The sequence below is a fragment of the Budorcas taxicolor genome, chromosome 19 (genome assembly GCF_023091745.1).
Source record: "Budorcas taxicolor isolate Tak-1 chromosome 19, Takin1.1, whole genome shotgun sequence".
Lineage (NCBI taxonomy): Eukaryota > Metazoa > Chordata > Mammalia > Artiodactyla > Bovidae > Budorcas > Budorcas taxicolor.
The window spans coordinates 54,639,787-54,664,917 of NC_068928.1; the positions used below are offsets into that span (position 1 = coordinate 54,639,787).

At 60.3% G+C, this 25,131-nt stretch overlaps 1 protein-coding gene across 1 annotated transcript; it reads left to right on the forward strand.

Annotated features, from left to right (window-relative positions):
- The first annotated feature begins 279 nt into the window (after nt 1-279).
- Nucleotides 280-24,978, forward strand: RHBDF2 (rhomboid 5 homolog 2). Its single transcript, XM_052657565.1, has 19 exons — nt 280-342; nt 10,885-11,086; nt 15,150-15,315; nt 16,190-16,332; nt 16,807-17,002; nt 17,080-17,283; nt 18,177-18,305; nt 18,682-18,794; nt 18,950-19,144; nt 20,161-20,272; nt 20,493-20,567; nt 20,760-20,921; nt 21,507-21,616; nt 21,844-21,907; nt 22,000-22,094; nt 22,296-22,371; nt 22,503-22,603; nt 22,772-22,925; nt 23,652-24,978. Exons 3-19 carry the CDS (start codon nt 15,172-15,174, stop codon nt 24,069-24,071), a joined length of 2,493 nt encoding a protein of 830 aa, XP_052513525.1. The 5' UTR covers nt 280-342; nt 10,885-11,086; nt 15,150-15,171; the 3' UTR covers nt 24,072-24,978.
- The last annotated feature ends 153 nt before the right edge of the window (nt 24,979-25,131 follow it).

The following is a 25,131-nucleotide window of genomic DNA, read 5'->3' on the forward strand; positions in this document are numbered from 1 at the left end:
GAAGAGAGTAGCTCCGGAGGAAAATAGGGTTCTGCCCGGGCGGGGACATCACTGGAGCGACCGAGGAAGGGCAGTGCGACCCTAGAGCGGCAGAGGATGCTGGCCTAGGGGACCGAGCGAGGCCCCGCCCCCAGAGCGAGGCCCCGCCCCACCCAGAGCTCGGCCCCGCCTCCAGGACCCGGACCCGCCCAGGCGTCCGGCCCCGCTCCCGGCCCCGCCCCCGCCGACCGCGCGCAGGTAGGGAAGAGGCGGAGCGCTGGGGCCCCGCCCCCGGGAGCCACTACCCAGCGGCCGGCCGGCGCAGCTAGGAGCTGAGTCCCGGGGACTTGGGGCCGCAGGGAGGTGAGCGCGGGGCCCCGGGAGGGGTCGGTTCGCGGCGGCTGGGCACCGGGCGCCAGAGGGGCCGCGGGGTCGCGCCTGGGGCGGCGGTGAGTGACCGGCGAAGGGTCCGGCGCTGGCTCCACGTGGGCCGATACCCGAGGCCGGGGCTGGACTGGGACGGGGCCCTTGGACCAGGTCTGCTGGTCCCTAGGCTCAGCTCGGATAAGACACCTCCCGGGTCCCTGGGCCACGAGTCACCAGAGGCGGGGACAGGATGATTGGGCCGCAGTTTCAAGTCCCAGGAGGAAGAGCGGGGGGAAAGCCCCAGGGCAGGACCGCGCAGTCCCGCCTCGCCCCAGAAGCGCCCGGAATTCAGACCGTCCCCGCCCCTCCACTTTCTCCTGGGTGAGCTGCAGCGACCGGGGAGTTTGTTCGGCCTCGCCGGGGTGGAAACAGGTGCCGCAGCCAGGCCGGACCGGAGCTCAGAAGTTGGACCCAGGAGTCCTGACTTCTGGACAGAGGGGCTTGAGTACTGCGTTGGGTTAGAGAGGAGTATGTCTCTAGAGTATAAGCCCCTAACTCCAGGGCAGAGAGGAAGGAGCCCGGGGTGGAAGGTCGAGGGAGAAGGCCTGGAGTTGGAGCTGAGAAGGGAGAGTCTGAGGAGGGGAGGGCTTGCGGACTGACCCCCCACGTGGACTGGCTGCTCTTTCCCAATGGCTAGCCTTAGGACCCTGTGTGGGTGGTATTTGCTGAAATGTAATGGGCCCAGCGTCTGTGTCTTGTTATGGTCACTGTAGGTGAGGCAGAGCAGGGTGGAAAGTGAAGCTTCTTCAGAGCAGTGACCCTCAAACGGGCCTGGGGGAGTGGTTTGCCTGCCAGGGGGACATTCAGCGATGTCTGGAGAAGTTTTGGTTGTCACACCTGGCGGTGGGGTGGGGAGGGTAAGTGTTGTGGCTCCCAGCATCTAGCGTGTAGAGGTTGGGGATGATGCTAAACATCCTGAAGTGTGCAGGACAACCCCCTACCATGAAGAGTTATCCAGCGGGAAGTGTCAGAACTGCTGTGCTGAGCTTGGCGCGGTACCCGGTTCATCAGGTTACTTCTCACTGACTGCCCCTCCCTGCCTCAGTTTCACCAGGTTAGAGGAGGAAGAAACCCAAATGAGATAAGCAGTAAGAAGGCGTGAGGGCAGTCCTGTCCCAACAGCAGGCTGCCCTTGGTGCCACCAGCCTCTTTCCTACTTAAACCCCAGGCCCTGCATTAAGCAGTTCTGGGTGCCATGGGGAGGGGCTGGAAACAGAGGCTGTCTCACAGCTGGGTCCTGGAGTGCTTCACCCCCAGAGCACCTCCCACGCTGGGTGAGCCAGGGCAGCCCTGGGGGTCAGACATCCGCACAGTGTGGAGGGTGGGAAGGGGGCGAGCTCTGTGCTCAGAGACTGCCCAACCCTTGATTGCTGGGCGGGCCTGGATGCCTGACACCATGTGACCAGTTGTCATTTTCCCTTCTGAACCTACTCCTAACTCCTCAGTCACTTATACCAGGAAAATAACATCCGAGGAATAACAGGACACATTCCTTGCCGCTTCACAGTCTGCTTCCCTCCTGCAGTAAAAAGTTCCTCGGCGGCTGTGGGAACTCTGGGTGAGATGAGAGACCCAGGGTGGGCCCTGATGCTAGTGCAGCGAGGCGCCCCCTGCTCCTGGTGTTAGCAGAGCCCCAGTGAGAGATGGGGCTCACCGGAGCCACAGGCCAGGGGGTTTCCCGGTAGGGACAACTTTGAATTAATTATTTGCGTTGGGCCCCCCGCTGTGCAGGGAATTGCAGCGGGGGGGGGGGGGGCTGTCATAGAGAGGGCAGGATGGGATGAAGCAGCTGTCCACGCCCAGGAGCCCAGGCCCCCTCACTGCCCTCCCTGCCCACTTCTTGACAATCTCCATTCCTACGCCCACCCTCCATCCTGTTTACTTGCGGTTCCTGGCCTTCTCACCTGGGAACCCTGGTGGGGTCAGAGTGGCAGTTTCTGGTTTGACTTTTGCTTTGGGGGGCTTCTTTTAATCTTTTAACTTTAAAAGGCTGGAGTGAGGCTTTCACCTTTTCAGCTAAAACAAAAACAAAATCAACCTGTAATAGCGACCTCCCATCTTCTGTGTGCCTCTGAAGGCATAAAGCAGCTTTCAGACTTGCACAAAGCTGTTCAGGAAGTTATCAGCAGGGCCTCACGTTGAACCTGGGCCACCTCTTCCAAGTCCAGCCCTAAAACCCTGTGCCACCAGCTGGCGACAGAGTACCAGGTGACTTCTACCTCATTTACTCATTTCTGAGCTGCAGCAGCACCTGGTGTAACACACTTGGACACACACACACACACACAGGCAGATGCTCACTGCCCAAGGTGGGGACTCCTGGTCTTCTAAGAGGAGGAATGAATCATGCCATAAATGCACTGTGGGGGTCGCTGGGGTCCAAGCCCAGCTCCGGGTCAGTGGTGGTGGCCAGACTTCTCTGCAGGCTGTGTGACTTGCTGTGTAAACTCTTCCCTAGGCGAGGCCTCAGATGAGAGCAGGAAGTCAAGGGATGGTATGTTTGTGCCTGTGACTTGAATGAGCCATCTGGCACTTCCCTGTGGGTTGGGATGAGGGGTGGAAGGATTAGGGTGGCCCCGCCACCTGCCTTGTGCAACATCGAAGGGGATGTACACTCCAGACTGCAGGTTCCCTCGGGTCTCCGTGATGCCCACTTTGGAGCAGACCTTAGTGTTGCCCTGGCCACCCTTGGGGATTTCCAGAGTGAGCTCACGCGTCTGCTCCCAATTTCCCATCCAGCTGGGCCAGCCTGGGGAAGGAGTGGTGACCACAGTGGGGAGGCTGCGAAGCAAGGGCTGCTCTCAGGACCAGCATAAAGAGAGCATTTTCTTCTCCACATCAGAGCAGTACAGACAGCCACTGTGTCCACGTTCCCTCATTCAGTAAGTTTATCTAGGGACCCAGATGCAAGGCTTGCGGTTTCAGAGCCTTGGGAAGGCACATTCTGAACCTTCCAGGAAAGTTGTTCAGTCACTCAGTCATGTCCGACTCTTTGCGACCCCATGGACTGCAGCACGCCAGGCTTCCCTGTCCTTCACCATCTCCCAGAGCTTGCTCAAACTCATGTCCATAGAGTCGGTGATGCCATCCGACCATCCAGAAAAGTGGCTGGCACTAAGTGGGCAGCGCAGACAAGGGGGACCCATCAGGGATGCTGGCCGGCAGGGTGGGGGTGGCGGTGGGAGGGGGTGATTCTCAGCTGGGGGAGCCAAAAAGCAAGGCACAGGTTCTGGCAGGTGCCTGGGCTATGAGAGTGTGGTCAGTAGGATGGAGGGGAGGGTCCCTTAAATAGTCTGTGCCTCAGTTTCCGCAGCGGGGTCACAGTGGTCTGCCTGGGAGGATTCCAGTGGTGGTTCATGTGAAGCTTGGGCAGGTGTCTGGCTGCACGAGGAGCGTGGTGAGGGAGTAACAGAAACATCACAGTAACAGGGACATGTCCGTGTGCCCTTGGGATGGACTTGTGGTGAGGCCAGAGGTCTTACCATGGCCTGCTGGGGGGACAAGCTGAGAACAGGCTGTGGAATAGCATCGTGGCTGTGTCATCCTTTAGAAGTAGCCGGGTCTAGGGTGGGGGACCTCAGCATCACAGAGGCCACAGGAATGGAGGGTGGGTTTTGGAGGGAGAGAAGGGAGGACCAAGCTGTGAACCGCTGGCCCCCACCCTCCAGTGTGTGCGTCATGTTGCTGGGTGGGGTGGGGGGTTTTGTGGAGGCCATGACCCTCAGCCCTGCTCCCCGCTGGCCGGGCTGTCTGGAGCTGGGAGCCAGGCCAGCTTGGCTTTCTCTGCCTCCCAAGTGTGTCCCCAGAGCTTGTGCCACGAGGATCCTCTGGTGGTCGTCCCCTCTCCTGATGGCTCTCCCAAGGTTCTGCCCCCGGGTGCAGACCCCAGACGGCCTGGAAGAGAAGGGGGACCTGCGCAGGACTGGGTAGAAGCCGGCCTTGGAACTGCAGTTTTGCCCGAGCCCTGGCTCATTAGCTGATGGCTTTATCAGCCAATGACAATCGTGAGATAAGGACAAGGATGAGAGAATGTTTGTGAAAGCCCTAGATAAGCTGGGAAGTGCCACCAAGCGTTAGATGATGTCATTTCTACTTGGGGGGGCGGGGAAGGACTCATGAGTCAAAGGCCTGTGCACCCCAAACTCACTCCAGCTCCTGAGTCACCACCCCCTTCTTCTGCCACTTCGCCTCACCAGTACCCAGATGGCAGGAGGCCACAGCCCCACGGCCTAACTGTGTGACCTTGGACAGGTGCCTTTACCTCTCCGAGCCTCACTTTCCCCACCTGTCAGAGATCTGCTGCCTCTGGGCCGCTTGGCTCTGATGTAGAAACCAAGTCAGCCATGGTGGCGGAGGCCAGCCAGGAATAAAAGAAGCTACAAGTTACCCTCCACCAATGTTCCCTGGCATTGGGCATTCACCACGTCATGTCATCTCTGCTGCATCACCCCATTTCACAGCAGAGAACACTGAGGCTCAGAAGTCATAACTTGCTCAGTCTTCCAGTAGATAGGAGGCCAAGCTAGAGTGTGAGCCCTCTCAGCTCCCATTTCTCGATAAGAGGACCTCAGTGGCTCCAAAGCAAGGTGGAGAGATAGAGCTGGTAATGCATGCGGAGAGCCCCTCTGGTCTGAGGGGCCTGGCTGGCCCACGTCTACGCAGCAGGCGTCGGGACTGGGGCCAGCTTCTTCCAGGGATGGAGCAAGCCCCAGGGCAGGATTCTGGGAAGTCTAGTTTATTAGCTCCTTAATGACTGTTTACAAGCTGAAAAGTGTTTGCCTGGCATCTTCGCTCCACGCTAACGGCCGACCCCAGCCTCCAGGAGTGAGGGGCACCCGGCGCCCTGTCCTGAGCACGTTGAGGTGAGCGACCCCGGGCAGCCCAGGGCCCAACAGTGGCTGAGTGACAGCGGGCAAAGTGTTTAACCTTTCTGTGAATATCAGGCTTTGTCCCTCGGCTCCCCAGCCTCCCAGGGTGACCCCATAACACACTGAAGCTCAGAGACGCCAAGTGGCTTGCTTAATATCACACAGCGCTCAGGGCTGGGCCTCTGACCCCGTCTCCCCAAGTGGGACAGCGTTCTCATTGTCTGGAGCCAGGCCACAAGGCGTGGATGGGAACTGGGTGGCCTCCGCCCTCGCAAGCACAAGACAGAGGCCTGCTCTGTGTGCCGGGGCTGGTCGTGTCTGCAGACGCCTCAGGGTCTGGGAGACCCCAGCGGGAGGGACATGGGCTTCTCCTCCTCCCCTACCCATGTTGCACCCATCCCCCCCAACCACTGAGCATGTGCTAGGTCCTACTGGTTCCGAGGACCAGTGGAAACCCAGCTCCCAGTACCTGCAGATCCTGAGAGAGGCAAACTCCTCATGAGTGTTTGGAGCAAAGCCTGGTTCACGCCAGGTCTGGGTCAGTGTGGTGCCCAGCGATTCATGTGCCCCTTACCCCACCAGGCTCCCTCCTGTGCCCTGGTATCCAGTCTGGATGGACCAGAGCCTTCTGGCTGTGCTCCAGGAGCAGTAGAACCAGGAGGGAAAAGACCAGCTTCCCAGAGGAGGCCAGACTGCCGGGCAGAGCATCCCAGGACCCAGCCGCTCCATCCCTTCCCGCTGTTGTTCTTAAGCGGCCTTCGGCCCCCAGCCCCTGGAGGCTGCTACTTGTCTAAGGTCTGGAAGGTCTCTGCCCAGCTGCTGTCCCTGGTCTGCTTCCATCAGCAGCTCCTGGAGGCCAGAGATTCCCAGTGGGGCCTCCGGGAGGGCACCGTGGTGGACAGGGCACAGCGTTGTGGTTGGTTGGGGCCATCTGGTGGCCTTTCCCTCCCAATAATGCCTGTCCCCATAAGTTACCAGCAGCGCCCCACACCTTAGGATGGGGGGCCATGCAGCTTGGGCAGTTCCAGCTGGGTTTTGGAATTGGGGGTCCCTACAGGGGATGGGGCATTCACATCTCTGCCGGCCAGCCCCCCACTGGTGTGTGGTCCTGAGCAAACCTCCGGGTGGTATGGGGTGGGGGCTGGGAACATGGCAACCTGTCCTCCTCGCCCCTGCACGCTCTTGGCAGTGGCCTGGAGCCTGGCGCCCACGTCCCAGGTCTGTGGTTGGCCATGACTCTCAAGCCACCCCAGCCCAGTCGTGGGAAGCCCGAGCCTGGTTTCGGATGGGGAAGGTCACCAGGCCCTTGACCCTGCGCTCAGGTTCTGTATCTTCTCGAGTTTGAGCAGAAAGCAGGATCAATCCGGGCCTTCCTGGGCCAGGGCCCTCTGTGAGTGGGGCCTCTCCCTGTGGTTGGGGCGCCAACCCACAAGTGGTTTCATTTTTCCTCTCCGTTGGGGGGAACTGGGCTGAAGGGCGGCCTGTGAAATAAGTCTGCTGGCTGGCTCCCCTGGGGAAGCGGATGCTTGCCAGGAGGCAGGGGGTCCCGGGGAGGGCTCCCGCTGGCCTCTGGAGACAGATGGGCACCCCCTCCCCACTCTCCTTCCTCTAACTCTGATGGTGGGGTTTCCGGCCCCAACCTGGGGCACTTGCCTCCCTCCCTTTTCATCTGTCCATTTTTGGTCTTCCTGGTCCTGTCCGACCCTCAGCTGGCCTTCTTGGCTCTTTCCTGTCAGGCTCTCCTATCCACACTCACTCTTGCCAGGGCAGGGAGGCATTCAGGGTGAGTCACTGGCTGCTCGGGCCAGCGTGGGGCCACGGGTAGGGATCCTGGCCAGGTGGCACCTTTTACATAAGCTGCCCCTTGCCGGGCCTTGCCGCAGCCAGAGCAGCCCCCCGCTTCCCCCCGGCCCCCACCCCAGCTCAGCAGAACCAGGGCTTGCACTGGGGGATTGCACGCCGCCCGAGGGCCCGCTTCCTCCTTGCTGCTTTCTAAAACCGACCCGGTTCCTAGAACGGCTGTGGGGAGGAAAAAAGCGGGTTTCAGTTTCTGTGACAGGGAAGCAAGAGCGGGGAAAGGCCACTTCCTTGCCCCCCGCCCTCACCCCAACATCCTGTGATTCAGCAGGGGGGACAGGCAGGACCCAGCTGCCTGGCCGCCTCCCTTCCCTCCAGACTGCCCGCCTGCCACCAGCTGGGGGGAACCTCTGGGCCAGATGGTGGTTTCTTCTTCCTCTGTTCAGGGTGCCTGAGGCCCTCGCTTTGGGGGATCCCCTAACCTTCCTGACCTTATGGTTCAGAAAGCCCCTCTTGGGATGGGCTGCTCATCCCTCCTCCCAGGGCCCCCTCCCTCCCTTGTGTCCCCACATCTGGCCACACTCAGGCTGAGTCCTTGTGTCAAGTTGCCCTGCCTGCTTCTGGCTCGGGAGGTCCTCAAAGCCCCAAGGGGTGTGGAAAATCCATCCACCGTGAGCAAGACCCGGGGATGGCTTCAGAAACCTGCTGGTGTGTCGGTGCGGTGGGGGTGGGCAGATGGAGGGAGAAACAGGACACCAGAGTCAGATTCCCAGGGATGGAACCACACCTGGGGGCAGGTGGGGCGGGAACAGTGGGCCCGTGCAGCCTGGGGAGGGGACACCTGCCCTGGTAGGGCTCTGGCGGGGGACCCGCTGCGGGGAGGCCTGGCTTGCCCTGGCTGTGGCTGCCAGGACAGGGCTCAGCTGGCGGTGCCCGGCCCCGCCCTGTGGGGAAACCGGATTCCCTGGCGAAACCAGCGTGCAGTGTCTGAGTCTGCGTTTCTGCCCTGTGTGTCTGATCCTAGGCTATGCCTCTGGGCGTGGAGGCGGTGGGGTTTCAGACCCTGGGTGTACCTTGGGGTGACTTGAACTCTGTACTGCACTTGCTCTGGGTATGTACCCCCCTACTCCAGGCTGGACCCCCTTCCTCTCCCCAGGCCCCTTTGGGGTCTCCTGGGTGCCCTGGGACTGAAGGCCTTTTTCTGGGACAGGCCCCCACCAAGGCCAGAATTTTTATGGGCAGGTGGCAGTGGTCCAGCCAGGTGGGTCCGGCCCTCAAACCTCCCCACCCCCGACCCATGGGCTGGATGCTGTGGCAGGCCTGGCAGGGGGCTCTCAGAGAGCAGCGGATGTGACTGGGTCAGGAGGAAGCCTGGTCCCAGGATGTCACAATTTCCTCTGCAATGAGCAAGCACTTTTGGGGTGCAGGAGATAAGCGTTGGGCGGGGCAGGCGCTCCCAGTGCTCCAGCACTTTTTCTGCCATCTGGGCTCTTCCACGCCCTAGACTTGGGTTATGGCGGGTGCCCAGGGTCTGTCCACAACCCCTGAATCTACCCCAGGCACCTGCCACCCCCAGCTCCTCCCTCCCTGAGTCTGGAGGCAGGGGCTAGGCTTCGGGTGCCCCCACCCCCTGTGTCTGCATCAGCTGGGGGCATATCCCCTCTACAGGGGGAGAGTGACTGGGGCAAAGTGGTATTTTTATGCCCAATATGTGGGCTCAAGGATGTCACAGCGGGACATCATTTTGTCCAACCCCCCTTGCTCAACAGAGAAGGAAACTGAGGCCGTGGAGGTCACGCTGCTTACAGGCCAAGGCTCTGGGCACCACACTATGAGGATGGTTACATGGCTCCACGTGAAAGGCGCCCCTGCCCTGCCTCTGCTCTCCGGGACTGGCCACTTCTCTTTGGGACTGCTAGGATTTCCCTGGGGTGGGTCCAGTCCCCCCACCCCCAGCCTTGGATTGGGTCTGCCCTTCTTCTCATCAGGAGCTCCGAGTCAACCAGGGATCCAACTGTTTGGTGACCTTACTGAGCTCAGGGCTGGCAGCCCCAGACTCGCCCCCAGCCTCTCCCCGCTGCCTCCACTCGTCCTTGGTGTCAGTTTCCCAGTGCGGTGCCCGCCTGGTGCCCTCTCACTGCGCCCTGGTCCCAGGGGCAGCCCAGCGGGAGAAGTTTCCGTGCTGGGGCCCCAGGAGAGGCTGTTGTCTTGGAGCGGTCCCCTGAGTGGTGCCAAGTGGCGTCTGAGGCGCCTGCCAACAGCCCGTCTGCCCTGGGGTGCAGGTCAGCACTCCCCACACGTGGGAAAGAAGAAAGAATGCCCAAGTCTTGGTCAAGCCTTAAGCAGGAAGCATCCCGGGCCCCCAGCTGGGCCTCAGATAGCTCTCTGGCACCCACTCTGTGCCCAGAGCTCTCATCTGCAGTTGTAGGACTGGAGGTGAGAGGCCCTGCTCAAAGCCAGAGGACTGCTGCCGTGAGGAATCGGGGGGTCCCGGGCCCTCCCCCAGCCTCCAGCTTACCCCATGGTGGCCCCTTGGGCACCTCTGGTGACCCCAGGCCACTGAGGAGCACGGCTTGCAAAGTGCTGAGATGTTCGATCAAGTTTCTTTCCAGGCTGGACTCTGCCCTGTCTTCCTGATAGCAGGCTCTCTGGCTGCAAGTGTACTCCTGATTTAGGGAGAAGGGGCGCCTGTGGCCAAAGAGGCTTCGGGCCCTGTAGCCAGAGCAGCCTGAGTCCCAGCTGCTCCCCATCCTGGCTGTGTGAGCTTGGGCAAGTTACTCAACCCCTTTGAGCCTCCATTCTTATTCACAAAAAGGTAGTTGATAGTATCTACCTCAAAGCAAGTTTTGAGGACAGAGTAGGATAATGCAGGTAAAGGGCAGGCAAGGCCTGGCCCGCCTGGGGCCTTGACCCCGTCCTGCCCGCAGCGGCCCTCAGGGGCTCCATCAAGGGGCCCCTACTCTAACTATACCAGCATGCCCCCTGTGAGGACTTCTCAGAAACAAAGGCATGCCCTCAAGTTGTTCACTTTTTTTTTTCCTTTGGCCGCAGCACACAGCATGTGGGATCTTAGTTCCCCAGCTGGGGACCAAATTGTCACCCCCTGCAGCAGAAGCACAGTCTTAACCCCTGGACCACGAGGGAAGTCCCACGAGTTGTTCACTTTTTAATCCTTTTATGGTGTGTATGTGTGAGTCACTCAGTTGTGTCTCTTTGTGACCCCACAGACTGTAGCCCACCAGGCTCCTCTGTCCATGGAATTCTCCAGACAAAAATACTGGAATGGGTAGCCATTCCCTTCTCCACGAGATCTTCCCAACCTAGGGACTGAACCCGCGTCTCCTGCATTGCAGGCATAAGTGAAGAAGATTTCACCTAAACTAATTGTTAAAGAGCCAAAACATGTCTGAATCCTTTAAACACTGCCTTGAATATCTGCCTTTGTTTAACTGAAAAGAAATCTTGATCAGAAGATAGCCAATAATGCCTGCGTTTTTAAAAGTTCAGTGTTTCTAATGAAGCTCTTTAGAAACAAGAAAAGAAAGTAGGGAGCGTATTGATTATGGTTCCCAGCCCAGAGGCCGGGTCTTTATGTGGTTTTGTTAGGTACATGCCCAGAGGCCCCTGGCGTCCGGGCGCTCTAAAGAACCTAGCTCATCATCACAAGGGGAGAAGAGGGGTTATTTCTTAATCTCCCACCTTTGAAGCTGGTAGAATTATCCCCATTTTATAGATGAGGAGACTGAGGTCAAGAAGATGGAAAGATACACTGGTCCTGACATACCCCCTTGAGCCTGCCTTCACTTCCTTATAGGCTGTGAGCACCAAGGAAACGGCCCTGCATGACCCGGAGTCATCTGTCTGTCTTTCCATCTGTCTCTGCATCCAGCCACCTCTCCACAGAGCTGAGACTTGACCCCAGAGCATCTCTGCAGAGTGAGGAAAGGGCTAGAACATGCTCTAAAGTCCTCAGCAACAAGACCCAGGGAACCACAAGCTCAGCCCACAGCCTGAAGGTAGGTAACTGGGTGGCCGAGTAGCATGGACCCCAGGTACCAGCTGCTTTCCTTGCTTGCTTATCTGACTTTCAACAAATATGTACTGATGCTACCCGTGGGCCAGCACTCTGCTGACAGTAGGGATTCAGCTGTGAATAAGGCAGAAAGAGGGAGACGAGCAGGGTGAAGCGATGGAGAGACACATGGGGTGGGAGGGGTGCTGCCTCAGGCAGTCAGGGGGTGCTCCTTGGAGGAGGTGGCACTCAAGCTGGGACCAGAATGATGAGAAGGAGCCACCTGCTGTGCACAAGCGCTAATCTGATCTGGAGAGAGCCAGCAGGGTCCCAAGCAAAGGCCCAACATTTATGGAGCACGTAACTTTTTTTTTTAACCGTCTTTATTGAGATATAGTTCACACTCAATTTATACAGTTCATGTAAAACTCATTTACTTTAGGACATTTTCATCATCTCAGAAGGAATCCCCTGTCCTTTAGCTGTCACCCTCAGCCCTAAGCCGTGACTCATTCTTCAGTGTATAGATTTGCCTCTTCTGAACTTGCATTTGGACCCCTGGAGTATGTGTTCTGTCTGTGTCTGGCTTCTTTCATTTAGCATAACGTGCTCCAGGTTCATCTGTGTTCAGCCTGTCTCAGCGAGTCATTCCACTTTGTGGCTGAGTAATAGTGCCTTGTGTGGATTTAACATATTTTGTTTACCCATTTGTAAGTTTTTTCTTTTTTCCCCCATAGATTATAGTGCCCTTTTTTAAACTTTTATTTTGTATTGGGCTATAGTTGACGTATCATGTTGTGTTAGTTTCAAGGGTATGGCAAAGTGATTCACTTATACATGTACGTATATCTATCCTTTTTCAGACTCTTTTCCCATACTGCAGAATTTTTTTCTTTTTTTTTTAATTGCACTGGGTCTTCATTGCTGTTCACGGGCTTTCTTTGGTTGTGGCGAGAAGAGGCTCCTCTGGGTTGTGGTGTGCGGGCGTATCTTTGCGGTGGCTCTTCTCATTGTGGAGCACAGGCTCAGGCGCACGGGATTCAGTAGCTGCAGCACGTAGGCTCGCTGGCTGTGGCTCAGAGGCTCTAGAGTGCAAGCTCAGAAGTTAGGATGCACAGGCTTAGTTGCTGCGCCATATGTAGGATCTTCCAGGACCAGGGTTCAAACCCGTGTCCCCTGCATTGGCAGATGGATTCTTATCCACTGTGACAGCAGGGAAGACCCACTGCAGAATACTGAGCAGTTTCCTGTGCTGCATAGTAGGTCCTTGTTGATTGTCTGTTTTGTATATAGCAGTGAGGAGGAAGGAAGGAACGGGTGTGTGCTCAGTCATATCCGACCCTTTGTGACCCCGCGGACTGTGTAGCCCTGCCAGGCTCCTCTGTCCATGGGATTTCTCAGGCAAGAATGCTGGAGTGGGTTGCCATTCCCTTCTCCAGGGGATCATCCCAACCCAGGGATCGAACCCTCGTCCCATGCGTCTCCTGCATTGGCAGGCTCATTCTTTACCTCTGTGCCACCGGGAACCCCAGATATAGTAGTGTGTATGTGTTAATCCCAAGCTCCTAATTCATCTCTCCCTCCTCCCACTTGTATTTTGATGAGCGTTTGGCTTGTTTCCACCTTTGAGTTCCAGTGAACGTGGAGCTGTGAACGTTCCTGAACGAGTGTCCGTGGGCGCGCCACCTAAGTGCGTGTCGTGCGTGCAGTCACGTGATGCCCGGGATGTCTCTTTAGGGGAGGGGGTTATTCCCCCCCATAAGGAGAGGACCTAGGTGACCAGTGATCAGATGCAGGTCAAACCCCGGGCTACCCAGCTCCTGTCTGTGCTTTTGACCATGACCCCCCAGCACCTCCTAATAGAGCTTGGCAGGTGTAGGGCAGTGAGGGACCCTGGGTGGCCTGATTGGGGTGAGGGTGGGGACCAAGGAGGAGACGAAGTGGACGAGGGGCCCAGCAGCCCCAGTGAGAAGTTTGGACTTGGTTTTAAGTGAGAACTGGAGATCCTGGCCTAGTGTTGAAAAAGGCGAACTCTGCCACTGGGTGGAAGTGGTCCTGGGGTTGGGGCTCAAGGGGGCAGCAGGTCAGGAGGAGTCAGGAGGCTGCTGGGACCCTGCAGGTGAGAGGCGATGGTACCTCACCTGGGGGCCAGGCAGGGGTGGGGAAGCAGGCAGGCTGCAAACAAAGGTGGCCGCTGTGTTGCCCTGACATCTGGCACCCTGGCCACATGTGGCCCCACCCCGATCAGAAGATGGATATGAGGGAAGAGAAATTAGACCTGCCCCAGCAGCCTTGGGATGCAGGGAGAGGGAACAGCAAAGGATTTTAGCAAGACAAAGGTCACAGGGCAGAGTGAGAGGTGAAGTGGAGAGACTAGTCAAGTCAGAGGGTGTTCGTTCTGTTGGGTCAAAGAGGGTATGGGAGTCAGTGGCACCTGGGAGGATGGAAAAGCCCCAGATGGGGGTAAATTGCTACTTCCTCCTGGCTGGGCCATTTGGAAAGTTCCACTGAAATTCAAGACACACTTATTCTTCAGTCCAGTCATTCCCCTTCTACTGTTTGTCTGTTACAAAACTTGGAGGTGGTGCTAGTGGTCAAGAACCTGCCAGTGCAGATTCGTAAGGAGACAGGGGTTCAATCCTTGCGTCAGGAAGATCCCCTGGAGGAGGGCATGGCAGCCCTCTCTAGTGTTCTTGCCTGGAGAATCCCAATGGACAGAGGAGCCTGGTGGGCCACAGTCCATGGGGTCACACAGAATTGGACACCACTGAAGTGATGTAGCATAGCACAACACACGTGATGTAGGCAAGGGTGTTCCTTAACACTGGACACAAATCTAAGCAACCATCAGTCTGGACTTAAATAAATCTTGGTACATTCCATTCTTAGAAACATTTCCAGTCTTCAAGACAGATCAGGTAGATCTGTCTGCGTTGACAGAGAAGGATGTCCATGCCGTAGAGAAATGATAGACGTGCATGTAAAGTGTTAAGTGGCCTTCCCTGGCGTCTCAGTGATAATGAATCTGCCTGCCAGTGCAGGAGATGCAGCTTTGATCCCTGGGTCGGGAAGATCCCCTGAAGAAGGAAATGGCAACCCACTCCGATATTCTTGACTGGAAAAATCCCATGGACAGAGGAGCCTGGTGGGCTACAGTCCATGGGGTCTCAGAGTTGGGCACGACTTAGCAATTAAACAACAACAAGGAAATGTTAAGTATTGTGTCCTTTTCCAGGTGCAGAGAAGTACCTGGAGCCATGTTCCAAGCTCTTTCCTGGAACACGGGGTGACAGGCGGGCCAGCAGTTCACTTTCTTCTTTAGTCGTCTGGGTCTTTTTTTTCTTTTGCAGTGCTCATGTATCATTTTTATCATTAAGATGTAATATTCTTCCTTTGTGAAAAGAACAAAGTAACAGACAGATGGCAGTTTCACTTATCTTTGAAAGAGGAACTTGGTAGTCTGGGGGGACAGGGACTACTAGCACGGCGGCTTTCTCATGTTCCCAGGAGTTAGGTTGGACCTTCTCTTCCTCACTCGAAGCCCAGGGATTCCTTCTCTGAGAACCACCCCACTCCCTGCACAGATGCGGGTCCCTTGTTTGAGGGCTGCCTGGAGCCTTCTCCCTGTCCTCCCGAAGCCCTGCCCCAGGCAGGGCCCTTTGTCCAAGGAATCTGCCTTCCAGCTCCCTGGCCTGCTCTAGCCAGACTGATGGGCAGGCCAAGACCACATCCCTGGTCCTCACATTCCTTTCTGGGTGTGGTCCTCGCCTGAAGCAGAGAGACCAGAAACGGAATGAGGTGACCAGTTGGGGACCTCCCAGGCTCCTGCCGGCCCAGAATGCAAATGAAGGATGAAAATAGACCTTCTCGCCATACCCCACCCAGCCCGATTCAGCGCGCTGCTGTGTGGTTTAGTATCGGAGTCAGTTTTGAACCAACTGTCCACGGGTTGTTCTCAATCTAGGCTGTCCGCCGTGGCACGCCCTGACACCCTGCAGTGTCCCCGTGTCCCCCCTGTCCTGTCGCCTCTCGACGATACACCTGTGCCTCCTCCGTTTCCCTTCCAGCTGCCCTGCCCCCTTGCCCACCATGGCCTCCGATGACAAGAATGGCGAGAGGGTCTCCTCGGCGTCCAGCAGCCGCCTGCAGAGCCGGAAGCCGCCCAACCTGTCCATCACCATCCCTCCGCCTGAGACCTCGGCCACGAGCGAGCAGGCCAGCATGCTGCCCCAGGTAAAAGGGGCCCCTGCTGTGTCCCCTGGCACCTTTAGGGCAGTTTCACTTCCTGGAAGGGGGCCCTTCCGGAGCCTGTTGGAGTCCCTGCCGTAGACTTCACCCCCTCCTTCCTGGCCCCCAATGTCACTGGGAGTGACTCCTGAACTCAGGAACTCAGTCTCGTGGCCAGCCAGGGAAAATAGGAAACTCTTGTCAGTACCACCTGGGAATTGGCTGTTTCCGGCCCCAGTCCCTTCTTTTATTTATTTTTATTAGGCTATGCCAGGTCTTAGTTGCAGCACGCAGGATCTAGTTTCCTGGCCAGGGACTGAACTTGGGTCCCCTCCATTGGGAGCATGGAGTCTTAGCCACTGGACCACCAGGGAAGCCCATCGGCCCCAGCCATTCTGCGGGCGGTAGACTGTCTGTGACTCAGGGGAAGGGGCACCCCGACTCTCAGCATTCTGCTCGTGCAGGAGAACGGGGATGAATCACCGTCGCCAGCATTCCAACCAGCGCTCCATAGAGTCCATCGAGAATCTGCTGCTCACAGCGTGGGCTCCCGTGCAGCCCGGGGCCCCGGGGAGGTGATCTCGTGCCACCCACAAAGCCAAGGGCACTTTCAAACACGCAAAGCTGGGCCAGCCTACGGCTTAGCCACGGCCAGGACCTAGAGGGGGAGCCCTGTATGGGGACCTGGGGAAGTGAGTGCCAGGCTCCCGGACACACTAGCAAAGGGCCCATCTGACCCTCAGAATGAGAAACTGGCTCGGGGTCAGCTGGGGTCGAGGTTTGTCCTGTCCGAGTTTTCACATCGGAAGCCAGAGCAGAGGCAGCCGGGGAGGCTCAGAGCTCCACGGAGTCACAGCCCGTCTCCCTCTCCCGCCTCCAGGAACCCGGAGGGCAGAGGCCCAGGAACCCGGCCCTCCTGAAGAGTGTCAGCCTCCAGGAGCCGCGAGGGCGATGGCAGGAGGGTAGCCCGGAGAAGCGTCCTGGCTTCCGCCGCCAGGCCTCGCTGTCCCAGAGCATCCGCAAGTGAGCACACGTTCCGCCCCTGCCTACATGCTCCCCCATGCAGCAGACCCCCCTTCCCCACCCAATGGACTCTGACGCTCCGAGGCCCCAAGCCCCTTTGTGGGAGGCGTGGACAAGCAGCCTATGTTCTAGGCCGGGGAAACTGAGGCCTGGGTGGCTCTGTGCCTGGCAGGAAGACCCAGCAAGGAGGCTGCAGAGGGTCCAGGAGCTGGGGGTGAACCCTGCACTGCAGAGCAGCTCCCCGCACCCCCGGCTCAGCCCTCAGGCCCTGGACTTTATTCTCCCGCCTCTGCCCGTCCAGTCCCTGGACACTGAGTCGGGGGGGTCAGTCTGCCCCCCACCCCCCACTGCACCCACACATGTCCTGTCACCTCCCACTGCACACACGTGCACACACACGCGCCCTGTCGCCTCCCCACACACGTGGCCCGCCGCCACGGTGACACGCGCCCTGTGCCCTGTCCGCCCCCACAGGGGCGCGGCCCAGTGGTTCGGGGTCAGCGGAGACTGGGAGCTGAAGCGGCAGCACTGGCAGCGCCGGAGCCTTCACCACTGCAGCGTGCGCTACGGCCGGCTCAAGGCCTCATGCCAGCGGGACCTGGAGCTCCCCAGCCAAGAGGTGCCCTCCTTCCAGGACACCGAGTCCCCAAAGCCCTGCAAGATGCCCAAGGTGGGCTCCAGCCGGGGACAGGGCCATCAGGGGCCCAGCACCCAGCGGCCTCTGCTCACTGCCTCCCTCCTGTCCAGATCGTGGACCCCCTGGCCCGAGGACGGGCATTCCGCCACCCGGAAGACGTGGAACGGCCCCACGCCCCGCACCCACCGCTGACGCCCGGGGTCCTTTCCCTCACCTCCTTCACCAGCGTCCGCTCCGGCTATTCCCACCTGCCCCGCCGCAAGAGGATTTCTGTGGCCCACATGAGCTTTCAAGCTGCTGCAGCCTTGCTTAAGGTAAGGACACCTGTGCCCAGCCCGCTCCCTCTCCCCCCTCCCAGGCACCTGCGTCTGTGCCAGGGCAGTGGCTCCGGGATCCCTGGGCAGAGAAGGGGGCTACAGCCCAGCAGGCAGACTCACCCACATCCTTCTAGCCCAGCTTCTCCCTAGTACAGGCAGCTGGTTTCTGCACCGACACACACACATGAGAAGTAGGAAGTGAAATGTACAGTCACCGCTCCCTGACCCGTGTTTGTGGAGCCCCCGTTATATGCTGGGCACGGGGGCACCGCAAAGAGAATTGAGCCAGTGTCCCTGCCCTGGAAGAGCCCTCAGCTCGGGTGAGGGGAAGATGTCACCATGCGGTGTGACAGGTGCTGGGGGCCCCCCAGAGGAGAGGCTGCCCTGTCTTGCCCAGGAGAGGGGCTGATGTCAGAGAGGGCACTTGGGAGGTATAAAGAAAGTTTCGCCAGGAAGGGAACAGCATTCTCAGCAGAGGGAACGGCCTATGCAAAGGCCTGGGGGTAAGAGGCAGTAGCAGGTAGTTTTAGTGAAGGGTGGTCACAAGAGGAATCATGGGAGGTGGGATCAGAAAGGTCAGCAGGGGCCCCGTGTGCTGTGCCAGGAAGCCCGAACCTCGGGAGTAAGGGTGCAGGGTGAGTGGTGGGGTGCCAGGGGTGCCAGGTACCCAAGCCTGAAGGCAGGAGGTTGCCAGGAGAAGCTGGCAGCCAACTGCGGAGAGAGAACTGTGTGCAGGCCGGGGGAGGAGCTGGAGCCCAGTCCCAGCCTCTGCAGACACTCGTGCTCTGCGCGGGGTCCCACCTCCCCGGGCGGATGGCCTTGACACCCCTTTGGTGTTGGGGCAGGACCACCTCCCGTGGGCCTGACGCCCGTGCCTCTGCCCCACACAGGGGCGCTCGGTGCTGGAGGCCACGGGACAGCGGAGCCAGGTGGTCAAGTGCAGCTTTGCTTACCCCAGCTCCCTGGAGGAGGACGCGGTCGACGGGGCAGAGACATTCGACTCCTCGTTTTTTAGTAAGGCAAGCATGGGGTGTGTGGGCCCTCGGGGTCAGGGGGCTGGGGTGGGCGGGAGCTGGGGGAAGAGACCCGGCCTCCCATCATGCTCTGCCGGGAGCCCCTCAGATGTCCAGAAGCCTGTCTGTGGGATTGGGGTGCCGCCTCTCAGAGCTCCCGGGCCCCCCATCTTTCATTGGCAAAGCAAGGGCCTGGGGTGGGGCAGATGCCAGCGGAAGAGTCACTATCAGGGCCCACAGACACGTGTCTCCCCTTCCTCTCTCCCCGGGAGCCTGTCCGACATTGTCCTGCCCTTGAATTGAGCTGTTGGGGGGGCAGGGCGGGGGACAGTAACTCCTCACACTGTCTCTTTCTGTGTCCCCGACTCTACCCCTACCCCAGGAAGAAATGAGCTCCATGCCCGATGACGTGTTTGAGTCGCCCCCACTCTCTGCCAGCTACTTCCGGGGGATCCCACACTCAGCCTCCCCAGTCTCCCCTGATCAGATCCCCCTGTGAGTTCCGGGCAGTCTTCCCGGTGGAGCGTGGTGGCGGCCCTGGTTGTGGGGGGCAGGGTGGAGGGGTTCCCCAGATTGCAGGTCCCTCCTGGTTCTCCCCTCGTGGGAAGGAGGGGGTGAGGGTACCCGGCTGAGACCGCCATCCTCACCAGGAAGGAGTCCAGCCGAGCCCCGGTGCCCCCCACCAAACGCGGCAAGCGCATCGCCTCCAAGGTGAAGCACTTTGCCTTCGACCGGAAGAAGCGGCACTACGGCCTGGGCGTAGTGGGCAACTGGCTGAACCGCACTTACCGCCGCAGCATCAGCAGCACGGTGCAGCGGCAGCTGGAGAGCTTCGACAGCCACCGGTGAGCCGCCGGCCGGGCCTGCCCGCTTTGAGACCTGGGGGCGCTCACTGTCCCGGAGGGCTGCTCCCAGGAGAAGGCCCAGGGAGAGGGGCTGGGAGCCACCCAGGAGGGACCGAGGGGCTTCCAAATCCCCCTGGGCCCTCTCCCGGAGCATCCCTCCTTGTTCAGCGAGCCTTTGATGAGCACCTCTTACGTGTCGGGGGAGCAGGGTCAGTCCCTGGGGTCACCCTGCGAGTGTGCACGTCACCCGGGAAGAGCTGCCGGGTGTTGCTGCCTCTGCTTGCTTTCTGGGCCCACTTTCTCCCTGGGTCCCAGACAACAAGCATTCACTGAGTGCCACACCGGCCCTGGGACAGCAGAGCAGGGCAGGTGTGGTGGATCAGAGGCGTGGTTTGAAGCGTTGATCCCGAGTGAGGGGCCTGTGGAGAGGGACTGTGTACAAGACCTTGGGGAAGCCAGAGGATTGGGAACAGGCCATTCTCTGTGTACAGTTAGCAGCAACCTGATAGACATTGAACCCCAGATCACAAAAAATTAAGTGATGGCAGGTGTGAAGTGTGTCCCGGAGAAGGACAGAGAAGGAGTGAACAGAGGGTGGGGAGGTGTGTGGTCAGGAGGAGCAGCAGTCAGCTGGGTGAAGAGAGACGGGCAGAGCATCTCAGGCCAAGGAAGCATCGTGTGCAAAGGCCCTGGGGCTGCAGGGCACGGGGTGCGTTCCCAGAGCTGCAAGAGAAGGAGAGGAAGGAGGCCAGGAAGGTGGGCAGGCGCAGCAAGGCCTGGCCACCAGTGGGAGTGGGCAGCGTTAGACTTGATTCCCAGAGCAGCGAGAAGCCACAGGGAGGGTTTCAGCTGGGAGAGAAAGGCATAGAGGTGCGTGTTAAGAATTGCAGTGGTGGACGAGTCTGAGCAGAGCAGTGGAGGGTTGGGAGCAGGTAAGAGCTGTCGGCAGCTGGGTGTCACAGGCCTGAGGGGAGGGGCGTGAATCCAGCTCTGCTGACCCAAGGCCCTGCCCACAGGCCCTACTTCACCTACTGGCTGACCTTCGTCCACATCATCATCACGTTGCTGGTGATCGGCACGTATGGCATCGCTCCCGTGGGCTTCGCCCAGCACATCACCACCCAGCTGGTGCGTGGGGCTCGGGAAGGGGGTCTCCATCCTGGGAATCCTAGCCTCCCCTCCAAGAGGCATCCTTGTCTTGGGCTACCCGGTCCCTCCGAGACACAGACCTGGCCCAGGCAGGAGGGGGCTCTGGGCTCTCCTCTGCCTTGCCTCTCAGCCCCTTCCTGGAAGCCCTTCCCTGGGACCAGGAAAGCCCTGACCCTGCCTCCTTCCACCACTGCACCAGGTGCTCAGGAACAAAGGTGTGTATGAGAACGTGAAGTACATCCAGCAGGAGAACTTCTGGATCGGCCCCAGCTCGGTGAGGGGCCCAGGCGCGGAGGCGTCTCAGCAGGGAGCCACCTGCCTCTGTCACCCCCAGCTGGGCGGGGGGGGGGGGGGGGGGTTGTGTCTAACCTGGAAGCCCTGCTCAGCAGGAGCACCCTCGGGAGGAACGCACTGGCCAGGTCTGGGCCTGAGCTCACAACCCCCTCCCCGGCGGCCCCCTCCCCAGATCGACTTGATCCACCTGGGAGCCAAGTTCTCGCCTTGCATCCGGAAGGACCAACAGATCGAGCAGCTCGTGCTGCGGGAGCGAGACCTGGAGCGGGACTCGGGCTGCTGTGTCCAAAACGACCGTTCGGGCTGCATCCAGACCCAAAGGAAGGACTGCTCGGTGGGGGCCTGGGCCCTGCAGCCCCGCCCAGCCCCGCGCCGTCCGGGCGCCGGCTCCACTGGGCCCAGCCTGGGGGAGGGGCCGGCAGGGGCGGTGGGAGCACACTGCGTCCATCCTTCCGCTGGCCTCCCCGGGCTCACGCCCCCTCCCTGGCTTCACATGCCCCTCCCTGGGCTCGCGCCCCCCTCCCTGGCTTCACACCCCGCTCCCTGACTTCACACACCCCTCCCCGGGCTCGCGCCCCCCAACTCTGGGCTCAAGCCCCCCTCCCTACGCTCGCGCTCCCCTCCCTGGGCTCACAACCCCCTCCCTGGGCTCGCGCACCCCTCCCTGGCTTCACACCCCACTCCCTGGGCTCGCGCCCCCTCCCTGGCCTCACACCCAATGTAGGCAGCCTGCACAGGGAAGGTATCAACCTCCCCAGCCCCAGAGAAGTGAAAGCTAAGTCCTAGGAGTGTCAGCGAGGGGTGGGGGTCTGGGAGATGAGCCAGAGGCCTGGACAGCAGGAATGAGCCCCTGCCCTGGAGGGGCCCCTACCCATGTCCTTGTCCAGCCTGCCATGACCAGCCCCTCCCCATCCTCCAGGAGACTCTGGCCACTTTCGTCAAGTGGCAGGATGATACGGGGCCCCCCATGGACAAGTCTGATCTGGGCCAGAAGCGGACTTCTGGGGCCGTGTGCAATCAGGACCCCAGGTACCCATGGCTGAGCTCTCTGAGAAGACGAGGCTGAGTGTCATGTAGTTGGTGCCACCCATTGGGTGCTGGCCAGTGGGTGTGGTCGGCTGAGGGTGCTGGCCGGTGGGCATGGCAGGCTGGGGGTGCTGGCTGAGGGGCGTGGCAGACGGGATGCTGGCCAGGGGGTGTGGCAGGCTGGGGGAGCCAAGGCCCCACATTTTGCCTCCTCCAATCTCTACTTCCAGAACCTGCGAGGAGCCGGCCTCTAGTGGTGCCCACATCTGGCCCGACGACATCACCAAGTGGCCGGTGAGTGTGCGGGGAGGAGAGCGGTCCAAGGAGGGCAGGGAGGCATCTGGCCGCCGCACAGCCCCATCCCTGCTTCGTGCCCCTCCCGGCAGATCTGCACAGAGCAGGCCAAGAGTAACCTCTCAGGCTTCCCGCACATGGACTGCCAGATCCGAGGCCGCCCCTGCTGCATCGGCACCAAGGGCAGGTGAGCCGGCCTGGACCCCGGGCCCGAGCCCCTGTGCTCCTCCTCTGCCGCTGTCCCCGCTGCCGCTCCGTCCGTGCTGTGAGGGTCCCTGAAGAGGGGCACCCACCCTGCCAGCGATGCCTGCTGCGGCCAGGCACTGGACACCAGGCGAGGGATCGGGACTCAGTCCCCTGACGTCCTCCCTTGCCTCCCTGTCCCCAGCTGTGAGATCACCACGCGCGAATACTGTGAGTTCATGCACGGCTATTTCCACGAGAAGGCCACGCTCTGCTCCCAGGTGAGGCAGGGCCCTGGGCACGGTGAGCAGCCTTCACGCCCTCCTGCAGCGGGTGTCCAGTCCTAACCCCGCATATCAGGGCCTCCCATCCAGCCGGGTACCAGGGACTGACCACCATGCGCTCGACCCAGGTGCACTGCTTGGACAAGGTGTGTGGACTGCTGCCCTTCCTCAACCCCGAGGTCCCTGATCAGTTCTACAGGCTCTGGCTGTCTCTGTTCCTCCACGCTGGGTAAGAGGCGCCTCGCTGCCCAACCCCCAGGCCCCCATGGTGCCCGCCCACCTGGACCCCCGGAGGAAGGGCCCCTGAGCCAGGGCACAACCTGCTGGGCCCCAGTGCCCCCCAAGCGCCCGGCCGGTGGCCACGGGCGGAAGCCGATGTCCGTGTGTCCCTGCCCAGCGTGGTCCACTGCCTCGTGTCTGTGATCTTCCAAATGACCATCCTGCGTGACCTGGAGAAGCTGGCCGGCTGGCACCGCATCTCCATAATCTTCATCCTCAGCGGCATCACCGGCAACCTTGCCAGCGCCCTCTTCCTTCCGTACCGGGCAGAGGTGGGGAACTCGGGGCACTCTGGGGAGTGGGCGGGGTGGGGCTAGCCCTGCCACTTCCTTCCCTGCCCCCCCACCCCCACTACCCTACCTGGGTCAGCCAGAGGGATGCACAGCCCCCGCCGTGCCAGGCTCAACAGTCGATGGACAGCTAAGCTGGGGGTTTCCTGGCCAGTTCCTTAGTCTGTCCCTGGGCACAAGGGAGCAGCAATGCCCCCAGGTCACGTGTAGAGGTCACCTCCAGAAAGACCTTCCTGGACCGCCCCCACCCCCAGCCCCTGCTTCATTTCTCTCAGTGACCGTGACCGCCTGCCAGTGCACCCCTTAGCTATAGGCGGGGCCATGTGAAGTCGCCCTCGTGGGGCCGTTCTTGCTAAGAAAGCAGGGTTTGTTGGTCGGTTCCACCTCACGCTCCGGGCTGGTTCAGTGTCTGTCCCCGCCACGTGCGCTGCCCAGAGCAGGCTGTCTGTCCTGCTTGCTGTGCCCACTGTGCGCATAGTAGGGTGTCTGCAGAAAGGGTGGGGGGAACGAGTCCAGCTGGGTTCCGGCGGCACTGGCTGCACCTCCCCCTGCCACCTCGGCCCTCAGCTTCAGGGTCCCCACCGGAGGGGCTCACGGACAGGATGACGTGGGTCCCAGGGTTCCAGCCTGGCTGTGCCCAGGGCTCCCCGCGGGCTCCCGCCCGGCGCCTGGAGGTGACCGTGTCCGCGCCCCGCCCGCCCGCCCCAGGTGGGCCCTGCAGGGTCGCAGTTCGGCCTCCTGGCCTGCCTCTTCGTGGAGCTCTTCCAGAGCTGGCAGCTGCTGGAGCGGCCCTGGAAGGCCTTCCTGAATCTGTCGGCCATCGTGCTGTTCCTCTTCATCTGCGGCCTCCTGCCCTGGATCGACAACATCGCCCACATCTTTGGCTTCCTCAGTGGGCTGCTGCTGGCCTTCGCCTTCCTGCCCTACATCACCTTTGGCACGAGCGACAAGTACCGCAAGCGCGCCCTCATCCTGGTGTCGCTGGTGGTCTTCGCCGGCCTCTTCGCCTCGCTGGTCATCTGGCTGTACGTCTACCCCATCCACTGGCCCTGGGTCGAATACCTCACCTGCTTCCCCTTCACCAGCCGCTTCTGCGAGAAGTACGAGCTGGACCAGGTGCTACACTGACCACCTGCCCGGTGGGGCCGGCATGGCTGCTCTCACCCAGCTCGGAAGATGCGGGGACTGTGTCTGGACCGAGCTGTGCGCCTGCACAGCACCCTGCCCACACCCCAGAGACCCCATGGGGCTGGCCCTGCTCCCAGGAGCTCCCTCCCCCAAGAGAGGCCAAGTCCGAGGGGAGACGCTCCTAAAGGCGGGCTTCTTGTGGGGCCGAGGCCCCCTTCCTCAGGCCTGGGTTGGGGGACACTTGGAGCCTGTACATCTCTGCAGCTCGGGGCCCAGGCCCTGACAGACCTCCACTGCCCAGCCGTCAAGACCCCTCCTGGTCCTGGGATGCTGCTCAGCCCCTACCTCCGGCTCTGCTGGTATGGTCCCCACCCCGCCCCATTACTGTGAGCTAGCTCCTCCTAGGGACGAGGCTGGGGTTCCTGCCAGGTTCCCAGCCCTGCCTGGCCACGGCCCCCCTGCCTGTTGTCCCTCCCCTCTCTGCCCTGCGAGTCCATGCCCAGCTTCCATCAGTGGCCTGGTGAGCCTCCCCATTATGCTCCTGGACCAGACCTGGTGGGAGAGGCTTTGGCCATGGTCTGGGACAGAGAAGGAGCAAAGAGACGCAGCTGGACTGGGAAGCTGAGAGCCTGGGCTGTTACCCAACAGAAGCTAAGCCCTCCAGCCCACCCCAGGGCCTCCAGGCCCTCCCAGCCCTCCCAGCCAGCCCTTCCCCTCGAGTTAGTGTTCAGCTTCCTGGGGTTGGACTGATGCCAACCAGCTCACCACCCTCTGCCTCACTTCTGCCAAGAAAGGGGCAGGGCCACCCTGTGGACCTGCACCCAAGGGTTGCCCAAGGTCAATCAGGACTTTTTTTTTTACCAATTTATATCATGGTCGTAATTTTTTAAAGTAACGCTAACTTTGTATGGACAACGTCTGAAATGAATTAAATGATATTCTTTAAGATAGGACTAGCTTTTGACCTGGGGCCTCAATAAAATAAAAGCTGGAACTTTAGCGGTGGGGTGGGGGGGTCAGCCATGAGGAGCAGGGGTCAGGGGCGTGACCCAAAGGAACC